Below are 13,938 nucleotides of genomic sequence, written 5' to 3'. Positions count from 1 at the left end.
TGCCCACTTCAGCGTTCTTACCTGGAGACATTCTGTGGACAGAGGAGCCAAGCAGGTTACAGTCCATGGGGTCGCAAAGAGTTGGACACAGCTAAGCGACATTCACTCACTCACTCAACTACCGGACAGCCAGACACAGAGGATATTTTAGATTTTTTAAAAAATCGTTGAATTAAAAAAAGAAAAAGAAGGTGAAGGAAGCAACATAGAAGAATGTTTCAGAGCTCTACTCAAGAAACAGGTTGCCTGAATTTGAAAACTGCTTCTTCTGCTAAATAATTATGTGTGAGGCCATAGCCGTGTTCTTGGGCTATGTGCCTCAGTTTCCTCTTTCATCAAATGAGATAGAGAGACACTTATTCCTATTTCATTTTTATGAAGAGGGATCAAAATATAAAGAATTTTAGATCATGTACAAAATGCTGCATGTTTTAAATGGTGCATTAAAAATAACTAAGAATTAAATAAATAAATACATGGAAAATGACAATGAGATATCTGAAGGAACATGTGTGAAGGAATATATGGGTTTAAGATCAAAAATTATGTATATAATCCCAAAGAAATTCCCTAACTTAAGAGATAAGAAATAATTTTACAAATTTCCAGAAAATGAATTTAAATTGTAAACAGATTAAATTATGCTGAAGTACTCATTTGTAAAATTACAAGGTAATAGTTCATGGATTTTCTTTTAGTATCATTTCAAAAAGAGAACTACAATCAAATACATCTCTTCCTATCTAAGATAATGTTCATGTGATAGTTAAGGAAGGGTATTTTAAAATGCTAAGTGCCTCAGAAAATATAAAAATTATTTGTCAATCATAGTAAAATCCTATTGATAAAATATTTACAACTACAACAGCCAAATGAACATAAGATAAAAATAAATTTCTGAAAAAGTAAAAACAGTATCAAACAAACAATATATGATTAAATATCAAATAGAAATGATTTAAGTGCCATAAACATTCACATGGAAAAGTAATAATTTAATATGCTAGAAGATATAATACTTTTTAAGGTATGTTTTTCAACACACTTTGAATATTTTCAGTAGGAATGTACTCATGTATTGCACAGTGTTAAAAATATAGAAAAACACCTGAAATACACACATACACACACACACATACACTCAGCCTATCCCCATCCCTGACACTTCACACTGGTCTGTCCAGCATGTTCTTCTCCAACCTCACACTGTATTACTATTCACCACGATTCTTACTGTCTTTTTTAGAATGTTTTCTTCTAAAAGAAATTCTATAGTCAGCTCTTAAGTTAGCTTTTTTTCCCCTTGCCATTCAGTCTTCAAGGCACTGTCTGATGTGTTTGAGGCAATGATATAAGCTGTTCAGAATGCAAGAAAATAAAACACACAGCTCCTGCTTTCAAAGGACTCTCCACCTACCTAGGAAAATAAAGATGATATGAATGTAACTCACAGCTGAAGGCAGTGAAATGTGAGTTTCTTTAGAGGGATGACTGGAAGTCGTATCATTAAAAGAAGTAGAACATGGTGTGCAGAATGGAGTCCTGTTCCCCTAGCTGGAGCAGATGAGAGAACACTTTTCAATGATATGGGGAATGAAGACAGCATAGAGATTACAGAATGTGACATTAGTCTTAAGAATTTAGCCAGAGAGATGACAAAGCAAAAACAAGTGCTTTTTAATTCGCTATTAAAAACACGAGGCATGAAACACTTTGCTGTATTTTGTGCTCCCCCCCGCCATATAGACAAGATATTCTCCCATTGATTATTTACTTGCTCTTGTACCAAATTGTGATAGATAAAAACATTTTTATTAAACAAGAGTCTTTAACATTTATCTGGAAAGTTATGACCGATTAGCTATTTAAAAAAAAAAAAAAAACCTTCTGTGATTTGGAAAATAGCCAAGTGATGATTTTTATTTTTCTGGCAACATATACAGCAAAAGGTATAATATAAATACATTTTTTGATAATGACCTTATTTTTATCATTAACTAATATACTGGTAATAGCACAAATTTATTTAAAATGTAAAACAGGAGTTCAGATGATAATTTTTAAGTTAGAATTTAAAAGTTTTATTACCTTAAAACAACAACGAAAGCATATGTTTTGATTAAAATGTAGTTTTTCCTACAACCATCTCCTCTTTAAATTGTGATAGGTAAACTTTTCTTTTTGACATAAAAAAAAATCCACTGTATAATTTCGACTTCTTAACTAAGTATCTATAGCAAATGAACCATAACCGTAATATCTTAAAATCTAGGAGTATAGGCTTACCCCAAAGGTCTGAATGTACAATGCTTTTGTTCATTCATCTTGTAGTAGCTAAGTGTAGCCTAATCCACCAATATAAAATCGTCCTTAGTCTACAAGTCTTTTCTGCTTCATGATCTTTATATTGCCTCTGGGAGGACTAGGCTTTATTTGATGCAAGGAGATTTGCCAGACTAATTCCTAGGCTTAATTCCAATTATCAAGTGCATTTGTAAATCTTGAAGATTTTGGTAGAGAAAGAGATCATTTTTAACTATGTGTATATTGGTATCTCTATATTCAGTTTCCTAAATCACACTTCATGTGCCTTTTAGTTGAAAATTTTCATCTTACTTTTTATTGATAATTAACTATCAAGAACATCTGTTACTCATATTTATCTCTAGGTTGTCTCCTTTAGATATATGTTTCCCACTTCTGTAGATGCTTCCATTCTTTAAAAATGAATGACTTCAAATAGCACATTCTTTCTAACATAATGAATAAACTGCAATGAAAATGACCACTTTAAAGCATATTAAATGAAAGATTCTGTAGACTGTCATTTTCAACTTGTTGCAGTATTTTGAAGACATTTCCGCCTTGGTTTTATCACTTTTATTGTTTCCTTATAATATTACTTCTAAAAGTGAAGGTTATATTATTTATAAATTTTATCATTTTTAGCAAAATACTTAATATTATTTTCAGAAAACACTATTTTTCCTTGTGGCTGTTTGGGTTTGATGAAGAATATCTAAGTTTACATTGCATTGATTTTAAGATGTGATGTTTTCAAATTTGACTAGGAGCTGTGAAGAAAATATCTTTTGGGGCGTTTTCTTTCAGATTTCACAGTCCACTGGTAGTGAAATGCAGTTATTTACTTTGATACATACGGGAAACCATAAGAGATTTTATGTTTATTTTGTACTTCTTTGGCGTTGTCAGATCCCAAGCAGTCAATATGCCCATCATTTATTTTGTCCTTCAGATGAGAACTCACAGCTGGTGTAGTAATATGCTTAATTTCTCTACAGATTATAACCATTTAAAATTCTGTTTTTATCCACAGGGCTTCAAGAGACCATTTAGCGTTTCCTCCCATTCCTAAATAAAATAGCACATGCACAGTCTGTCCTGAGTTATAGGGCAAATGATGCCTCAAACAGCCTCTCGTGGATGTGGGAGCAGCTGTATCCCGAGTCACTACCGTCAGTGATGAGGCTGACACACAAGACACATTGCTTCTGTTTAGCGACGAATTTCCTTTCTCCTTCTAGTCACGTCTCAGTCTTAATTCAGTCATGCTTGCCAGAATCACACTATCCTTCATAGGAAGGTAGAGCCTCAGATCTTGACTAATGAGAAGGCAAACAGTCTGTAAGCCATCATGACTCTAAAATGGGAAAGGGTAACTTAAAGAACGGAGAAGGCAATGGCATCCCACTCCAGTCCTCTTGCCTGGAAAATCCCACGGACGGAGGAGCCATGGGGTCGCTGGGAGTCAGACACGACTGAGCGACTTCATTTTCACTTTTCACTTTCATGCATTGGAGGAGGAAATGGCAACCCACTCCAGTGTTCTTGCCTGGAGAATCCCAGGGATGGGGGAGCCTGTTGGGCTGCCATCTATGGCTCGCACAGAGTTGGACATGACTGAAGCGAGTTAGCAGCAACTTAAAGAAGATTTAATGAATCTTCTGCTGTAGATAGAAAAATAGAAAAATATGCTTTTATTCTCTCCTTAGGGATTTTAACTCCTGTTGATTTTTTTTTTTTACTTTCATATATATATATACATGTACACATGTACTCATATATATCTATATACATATATATATATATATATATATGTTTGTTAGCCCACACCTTATCACCTTCTTATACACCTACTCACAGTGTCAGCAAAAAAGAAAGGAAAACAAAACAAAAAACAGCTGACACATATTCTAAGCAATAAAAATATGACTGATTTTGCTATTCTGCACCACTTTGCTTTTTTCTGTTGTGAAAATGTGGGTTACACTCTTGCCTTAATTCCTTCCTTGCTCAGAATCACAAAAATGCTGCAGGAGTCATCAACTCGACTCTCTGCCTTAAGGCAGAAGAAAGTTGAAACATAGAATCTTAAATAATTTTTAAACAGGATTATGTGTTCACTTTTTCAAACTCTCTAAAAATTCATCTTAACAGTTTCCTTCAGTGTTTATAAATATCAAGTCCAAACATAATTTATTGTAGAATACTTGATTCATTCATTTCCTACCATAATTTAAAGGTATGTGATAAATATTGACTACAGGGTTTCTGCTGCAATTCATATTCCTTTTGGGGGGAGTGAATAAACTGCTGCTCTTATCTGTAGTTCTACAGTTTCTGCGGTTATATTATTGTGACATGCTTATGAATTATTTTAGATTCGGGTTTCTATTTTAAAAAGCTCCTGTTTTTCTTCTTCACCACCCTATTCACCTATGTTAACACTCTTATGCAAATTTATATGTGCTTTTCATGAGCAAATTTACTGATATCCTACAAGATTCATATTTTTGTCTCATATGTATTCATGTTCTTTTTAAAGTGAATAGTATACAGAGTCTTGTATACATAGATAGACATTATTTGTAGCAGGGAAGGGTTGAGCAGTTTTCAAATGTGGTTTTAATATGTTGATAATAAATAGGAGCTTCTTTTCAGAAATAGATATTTTCCTGCTGTGCATGGGGGATTGAGGCTCAAGAGAAAATGGCAAAATAAGCTTAGAATAGCTACTCTATGGCATCTGATGAAATATTAATTTTAATAAACTGATTATTCATCTCCATTGAGAACATACTCAGTGTTACCCTCTATACTTGTTAGGGTCATTTATGATGCCTATAACTATTTAACAGCAAATTTGTGAATTTGAAAGCAGAATCTTTAGACAGTGGATGGTTGTGTTTATCAGGGATTTAAAAGTTATCAAGAAGGAGTGTGGCAGATGGTGAAAAGGGTGACATTCCAGGGTGCAAATAGGAACATAATGACATATTGGATCAGAGTTCTGTGGTTTGGCAGAAACACAGTGAGGCCAGGAGGATGTTTACAAATTTAAATGAATGGGCAGAATCCAGAGTCTCAAAAACTGAGATTAGGGCAATTCTAGGATTAAAAGAATAGGAAGTCAGAAAACAGGAGTAGAATAAGAATGAACCTTAAGCAGAGACCATGAGGAGATCAAGATAGATTAGTTCAGTTTGTTTTTAATTTCTTAATACATAACATAATAAGGAAACTATAACAGAAGACAATTTCCTGCCAAGTGTAGTTCAAATCATTATTTACCAAGGACCTGTTATGTGAAAGGGTATTTTGCAGGAAAGCAAAAGAGCATTGTTTCCTGCATGGACTCTGATAATAGTTAAATTATGAATGTATCTTATTGCTGCTGGAAGACCAGATAAAAATGAAAATAAAATGAAGCCATGCATATTTATCTCTCTGGTGGAAAATAAGGTTTGATCTCCTAGTGTTTTCTTCAGATTAAAAAGAAAAAAAAGGAAATAAAGTTTAGTCCGATTGAAGAGATACATCTCTTTAATCAAAGATCTCAAACTTTTCTGCTATTGTAATAGATTTGGAAATATCACTTTAATAGTCTGCTTGGCTATGCTTGAGATGAAGTTTATCTTTATGCCTGCATGATCAAATAAAGAATCAGTTGAAATGTCGGGGAGTGCATGGGCACCTAGTAATTCAAGAGTTTTGAGGAACGCATGGTTTTAATATTTTCCAAGATCAAAGGTAATTTTGAACTTTAATATAGGACATTTTTCCCCTTGGGAGTATTTTAAAAGCATGCCTCATTTTAACGTAAACTGTACTGGAGTTTATGAAAGTAGCACAAAGATCAGAAACATTCAAGATCTTTCAAGATGTTGACTAAAGAAATACTAGAGCATATACTACTGATTCAAGAAAATTATATCTGAATTTTAGAAGCACTTTGCTATTTGTGTTATACTATTATATTCTGTAGCTTTCTGTCCCTGTAGAAATATAAAGGTTGGAGTTATTCCTATCCAACCTTACATTTTACTATAAATATCTTGTGTGAAAGATCCTTCCAAAATTATCAGTTATGAAATCCCCAGACTTCTTATACCTGCAAAAATAAGTTATTATTATTATCATTTTAAAAGGACTTCAAGTTTCATTTCTTTCACAGTCATCACAATGATATTTATAAATATCTACTTGAGTCAACTATTATATATTTCCATGGCAGTCTCCCTGGTTCTTCCTACATGTGTGCACATCCTTTTCTGAACAAGAAATGGGATATATGACAAAATAAATAATGTACTGTCATTTACTTTGAAATATTAAAACACATTTAGGATTTTTTTTGACATTGCAATGAAATATAGTTGCTGGGAATGTCAGGAAAATGTTGATTATATTCAGAAAGATAATAATTACTCAGAGCTTCTCAAAATTTTCTGGAAAATTTCCAAGACCTTTTGGGCACCTAAACTCATACAAGACATGTAGATTTCTGACACTCTTTATTTCAAAGATTCTTCATATGACATATTTTTCTAAACCTTTTATCAGTGTCAAGGACTTCAAAATTGAGTTAAAATATCAGTTTTAAGATAGTAGATCCAAACTTATGGACAGTATTTAATGGAATATTCCCAATGAAGAATTGCAAGAAATTCCACAGCTTTATTGAATGCTTCTGAGACTGCTTCAGATCTATTGCTTCATTACTGCATTCAGATTGTGTATGTATTTGAAATGAAAAGATGTTACTCGAGTTCTTTCCCATATGATACCCATCAAAGTTTACATCTAATATGCATCTTTATTTTCTGTCTTCTTGTTAGTTTGAGTTCTTTGTGCTAGCTAGCTGTTCAAAATCTCCTTGAATCCTAATCCAGGGTTAGCTATATTAGCTTGGCTTCCAACCATTCAATTATCCTCTGTCTTCATCCAAATTCTTAAGAATTAGAATTAAGAACCAACCTTGAGTACACATTATTAGAGATCATCCTTTATTTGGCATTGAAAATTAGAACTTCTTATTCACAGATTTAACATCCTGGTATGGTTTCCATTTATTAAATTCATATGAATTTTTGTCTGCTTTAAAGTTATTCAAGACTTTCTGTAATACTTTTTTTTTTTTTCTTTAATAGCTGCATCATGAGGCATAAGGGATCTTAGCTCCCAAACCAGGGATCAAACCTGTGCCTCTAATAGTAGAAGCACCAGGACTCTCAACTACTAGACCACCAGGGAAGTCCCAATACATGGGACTGGTTTATTTTTTACATCTTATATTTCAAGTTTAGAGGCATTGCTCGTCATGTAATATTGCAATTTAAGTTAAAGTTTGTTCTTATACATAAGTATATTTATATGCATGTAGATATATATGTATCTTCTTATCACTTTCATTTTAGTTCAAAATTTGCTTGTTAATGTTTAGTGAGCCTACTGCCAAGTACATTTTCTACAGGTCAAGAGAGGAACACAATATCCTTTGTCAAGAGCTCATTATTCTGCTATGCTAAGCCTTTCTAGGTAGGAAGATTTTGCTTTCTGAATCTTCTTTTTTTTTTTTTCAAAAGACCCGGAGAGATGGTATGGGGAGGGAGGTGAGAGGAGGGTTCAGGGTTGGGAACACATGTACACCCATGGCGGATTCATGTTGATGTATGGCAAAACCAATACAGTATTGTAAAGTAAAATAAAATATAATAATAATAAAAAAGTCAGACCTTCAGCTGGGAAAATGAAAGAATATTGTCATGTCTCCCTGTCTGAGCTTTCTATTTGAGAACTTAAAGTGCCCTAGAAACATATTTTGGCTTTCTTCTTGTTTCTCATCATGTTTCTGATTGTATTTCCAATAATTATCTTGATAAAGAACATGCTACCAGATGAAGAATGTAAAGTGGACACAAGCCTAGAGCCATAAAGGGGAGTCCCCATCTACCCTTATATGTTATCATGTCATCCCACACATTATGAGGTTTCTCGGGACCAGGGACCAGTGTCTTCCATCTTTTCTTCAGAGGACCGACTGTGAGATCCTCAAACATGTTTGTGTCTGTATCTGTTCATACCTTTTCCTTAACTTAAGGAATTGTGAATAGAGGCAATTTTATATTAATCACTATGCAACATCCTACACCTGATAGATGTGCTTAATGAAAGGTCTAGGTTTCTGAGAGTGTACCTGTGATGGTTTCACTCTTAAAAACACATATGATGCAATTTCTCCTCTTTTTTTCATCATTCTTAAACCTATTTCAGAGTAGACAATCAATACACTTTTCTTTAAATTTCTCTTCTTCCATGTAAGAAAATACTTGTAGTAACTTATTAGATTATTTATATTCTATAACACACCTTCAACAACTCAATAGATGTATATACTCATAGAGATCTATATATAAATTTTACATATATAAATCACTCATGTGTTTTATTATCTGTATTCCATTGAATATTTGAAATATTATCTATCTTTTGGATTAGTTTGGCACTATACAATCAAAAATATATCTATAGAGTGTTATATCAAGGTTATCATAAGCATATTCATAAGTAATATAATCCCAATTTTCTGAATAATAGAAATTGATATAAGAAAAAGAATTCCTAGAAGTAATTATCCAACAATTTACTAACGTTTTAGTGAAAAATAATTAATTGACAGCTGTAGCCAAAGGTTGGATTCTCTGGGAAGCAAGCTCTGGACTGGAGCTTGGAGGACAGGGTGCTTCTTGCAGTGTGTCATCATGATCAGCAGCTGTGGACCACAGTGAGAGTGGAAGAAAGGGCAGAGCGAGCAGTTAAGTGACCATAAAATTCAACCATGTCTATGGCTGACCCCAAGGGAAAGCTGGAACTAAGCTTGCCCTTCAAGGTTTCCTGCATTTAGCAGAAGTGACTTGATCTGTATAACCTTGAATTAATGAGTCATTGATTATGTACTGCTCCAGAAGGATGTGACCTTGGGCCAGGTAGCAATCTACAGTTCAGGTAACAAGTCACTCTATGCAGGAGTTCTGAACAGCACATGCGGATGTGCACCTAAAGGATCTTTTAGCTAATAGATGCAGAAGGAGAAATAACAATGCTACAATAAATATGTCCTAAGTGCATCCAAGGCCATCAATATGAACTGCAGGTGAACTGGTGAGGAAGCAGCAGTATGGCATCCTGGTTTTGAGCAGGTTCTAGAATGTATTGGGGTGTAGCTTGATTATTGTCTAGCTCTGTGATTTGGGGCATTTTACCCCATGGGACTCAGGTTATTCATTTTAAAAGTAGTATTCCTAATAAAAATGAATTTCCCTAAAATGTAAGGAATTTGGCATCCTCTCCCTTTTATGGTTGTATGGATTGATCAAAAGCCATCATGCAATTATTCACCATAGTATATGTCATTTTAAAAGCACATAAAAATGGAATTAACTATTTTATTCATCATTTACTTTCCCATGGTGTTCCCACTATAACAAAAGTTCTTCAAATCACAAGTGTAAAACAATGTATCAATTTATCTGGTGTCTCTGTAAATACATTACCTGTACCAAAGGTTCTTAAACATTTTTGTATATTAACCTCACTTGAAGTTTGTTAAACATATAGATACCTGTTTCTATCAGAGTCACCAGGTTTGGGATAGGGACACTGGCTCATCCCACAGTTTGGTGTCCATGAATCCCTTTCAATCCTTTGGCTAAAATATCCACACCCCAAATACTTATTGCTTCTACCTCCTCTGTCATCCACTATTTCCCCTCCCCTTTAGTCCAGGCCTTATTAATTTTCCACATAGTTTTCTCTATTTAATAACCAATTTTCAGTTCAGTTCAGTTCAGTCGCTCAGTCGCGTCTGACTCTGCAACCCCAGGAATCGCAGCACGCCAGGCCTCCCTGTCCATCACCATCTCCCGGAGTTCGCTCAGACTCACGTCCATCAAGTCTGTGATGCCATCCAGCCATCTCATCCTCAGTTATCCCCTTCTTCTCCTGCCCCCAATCTCTCCCAGCATCAGAGTCTTTTCCAATGAGTCAACTCTTCTCATGAGGTGGCCAAAGTACTGGAGCTTCAGCTTCAGCATCATTCCTTCCAAAGAAATCCCAGGGTTGATCTCCTTCAAAATGGCCTGGTTGGATCTCCTTGCAGTCCAAGGGACTCTCAAGAGTCTTCTCCAACACCACAGTTCAAAAGCATCAATTCTTTGGCACTCAGCCTTCTTCACAGTCCACCTCTCACATCCATGCATGACCACAGGAAAAACCATAGCCTTGACTAAACGGACCTTAGCCGGCAAAGTAATGTCTCTGCTTTTGAATATACTATCTAGGTTGGTCATAACTTTTCTTACAAGGAGTAAGCAGTTTTAGTAACTGGTTAATAATATCCCTTCATGTTCCTTTATCCATTTCATAAAAGGAAAAATAATACACATACCCATGTTATCCATTAAAGGAAATGTGACTCTTTACCGGCGGCTTTACTAAGTATATTTTGTTCTGCTTATGTCTGTCATAGATAACACAGCCAGCATTCTGACAAGGCGGAGGAGATTTAGTCGAACTATTCAGGATGTGTATTATCTTCCCATTATGATCTCTGATGGTGGAATCCCCTCTCTCAGCAGCAGCAGCACCCTCACCATCAGGGTTTGTGCATGCGAGAGAGATGGGCGCGTGCGGACCTGCCATGCCGAAGCCTTCCTGTCCTCGGCTGGTTTGAGTACAGGAGCCTTAATCGCTATTCTTCTATGTGTTGTCATTCTCCTAGGTAAGTCACTCTAAATCCTAAGGGATGATCGCAGTTCTAAGTGTACCCTACAGTGGTGCGTTCAAAAACAGAGATGAAAACAGACAGAGACAGAGGCATTTTGACAAGACTTTAGAGCTAGGAATGCTTTATGTAATACCAAAACTTGACTGCACTGATTTTCTTTTAAATAACTTTCTTGATACCATAATTAATCTTGAAATAATTTGCTTCAAATGTTATGAAAGTGTTGAAATGTGAGAAGAAAGGATAAGAGAAATCTTTTAAGAAAATATCTACTTTAGAAAGAATTGGTTTTAAGTATTCTTTTTTTTAATATTTTATTTTTACTTTATTTTACTTTACAATACTGTATTGGTTTTGCCACACATTGACATGAATCCACCATGGGTGTATACAAGCTCCCAATCCTGAATCCCTCCCCCACCTTCCACCCCATACCATCCCTCTGGATCATCCCCATGCACCAGCTCCAAGCATCCTGTATCCTGTATCGAACATAGACTGGCACTTCGTTTCTTACATGATAGTATACATGTTTCAAAGCCATTCCCCCATATCATCCCACCCTCTCCCTCTCCCCCAGAGTCCAAAAGTCCGTTCTATACATTTGTGTCTCCTTTGCTGTCTTGCATAAAGGGTCATCATTACCATCTTTCTAAATTCCATATATATGTGTCAGTATACTGTATTGGTGTTTTTCTTTCTGGCTTACTTCACTCTGTATAATCAGCTCCAGTTTCATCCATCTCATTAGAACTGATTCAAATGTATTCTTTTTAATGGCTGAGTAATATTCTGAATCCCATATTGAAAGGGCTTTTCCAATTTATTTCAAAGAACATAAGTGACATTATTTACAATGAATCTGACCACCAAATAAAAAGAATAAGTTTCCTGTAGAAACTTCTATCAGTCAAAAATATTAGTTGGTCATCAACCTCAGTTGAATTTTACAGGACTAAGTCTAAAATAATTTTTGGTCTCAGAAATATCAGATATTATTATTAAATTAAAACTAATGTATTTTAGTTTATTTCTTGCATTACATTTTATTTTAAAAGAAAATAATTTCTCTAATTTTATGTTAGCTTTGATAAGTCAAAATCTTACCAACTGCGTTTGAAGCCAATATTACTATAAACTCTTTAGAATTACTATACAAAGTGAGACAGCAAATTCAGATATTTTATAAGTAAGGTATATGTAAAGAATCTTTTTATTTAGAGTTTAAATGGATACATATATATTTTCCAGTGTATCTTCACTCTCTAGCTTTCTCATAGCAGCCATATATTTTGTTCTGTTCTTTGTTCTTATGTGCATATGTAAGAAAAACAAACAAAATACATACTTTGGTGAGACAGATATATTCTTGCAAGGAATGTCCCTTGTTTTGTTCCTGGGTTAGAAGACAAATTACCTGTACAGAGGAGTGGAGATCAAGGTGACATGAGGCTGAGTAGAAAGGATGGAGTAAAATGAAGGAAAAAAAAATGGTGGGTTTTGTTTTAGGAGTGCAAGGAGAAGTTTAAAGTAGGTTTGTCCCATCATAAAATTTGTATGCTTAAAAAAGACAGCTACGAATGAAGTGGAGAGCAGATCTCATGATGACAAGGGAGCAGTTAGGAATACAATGCATTTGTCTCACTCAGACACAACATAATTTGGACCAGCACGTTCCCTCATGGCTTAGCTGGTAAAGAATCCACCTGCAATATGAGAGACCTGGGATCGATCCCTGGGTTGGGAAGATCATTTCAAGGAAGGAAAGGCTACCCACTCCAGTATTCTGGCCTGGAGAATTCCATGGACTCTATAGTCCATAGGGTCGCAAAAAGTTGGACAGGACTGAGCGACTTTCGCTTTCACTCTCACTCAAAGTGGAAGTGAACAAAGCTTGATAATATCAAGATGCTTTAGTGGAAATCAAAGGTGATATTGGGTAACAGGATGCAAAACACAGGATGAAAATATTTACCAAAATCTTCCCTGAATGTTTATTGGAAGTACCTGAGATTCCATTTGAACCTTGCAGTGTTAATTATTTCAGGTCAGTAAGCAAACATTTAATATTTATGATATGGTGTTTTTTCTAGAAACAAGTAGCCAAAGGCTAAGAGTATAATAGCCAAAAATTACAGAAAACAAACAAACAAACAAAACCAATCTTGGATAAACTAGATATGCAGCTGAGTTAGAACAGAGAACAGTATCAAAGACTTTTCATCTCTTGCTAAATGTGGATCTTTAAGATCTTCCCTGGTCTTCCCAGAGCTGGGGGACACTAGAAATGCATTTTGTTGATGTCACCACAGCCAGAGACTATGAAGAGAGAAAGGATAGACCAGGATTGAGCTGTGATAAACTCCAGTGTGATCACCAAGTCAAGAAGGATGAAATACCAGAGACAACAAAACAGAAATCACAGAAGAAGGAACAGAATTAGTAAGAGTGATGTCCTAAAATCAGAGAAAATAAATGTATCAAGGAAGACAGAGCATTCAACCATGCAAAAACTGCCTAAACGTTAAGTAAATTGAGCAAAAAATGTGTCAATTGCACTTGGCAATTTGGAGCATGGAGGTTTGACTCTTCATTACAAGAGCTATTTCATTGTAGTATAATCTTTTGTAGTAGAAGCATGGTGGTGAAGGCAACCAGGAAAATCAGATGGTTTTTTTTATTTTATTTTATTTTAATTTAATTTAATTTTTTAAAGTATAGTTGACAAGAAATGTTGTGACTCAGTTATAAACATATATTCTTTCTTTCATGTTCTCTTCCATTATGATTTATCATAGGATATTATTCCCTGTGCTATACAGTGCTTTATCCATCCTATATACAATAGTTTA

The 13,938-nt window shown here is 34.9% G+C and overlaps 1 protein-coding gene across 3 annotated transcripts in view; it reads left to right on the top strand.

The window, feature by feature from the left end:
• Nucleotides 1-13,938, top strand: part of CDH18 (cadherin 18) — a 602,757-nt gene that overhangs the window by 581,055 nt on the left and 7,764 nt on the right. The window contains exon 11 of one of the 3 annotated variants that reach the window (XM_040262487.1): nucleotides 10,829-11,080. In XM_040262487.1, the coding sequence (XP_040118421.1) occupies nucleotides 10,829-11,080 (252 nt within the window). The remainder of the gene's footprint in view (nucleotides 1-10,828; nucleotides 11,081-13,938) is intronic. The other 2 variants (XM_040262489.1, XM_040262488.1) reach the window with 2 other exon arrangements.

The sequence above is a fragment of the Oryx dammah genome, unplaced genomic scaffold (genome assembly GCF_014754425.2).
Source record: "Oryx dammah isolate SB20612 unplaced genomic scaffold, SCBI_Odam_1.1 HiC_scaffold_20, whole genome shotgun sequence".
In the NCBI taxonomy this organism is placed as follows: Eukaryota; Metazoa; Chordata; class Mammalia; order Artiodactyla; family Bovidae; genus Oryx; species Oryx dammah.
This window is presented reverse-complemented; position numbering and strand designations above follow the sequence as displayed.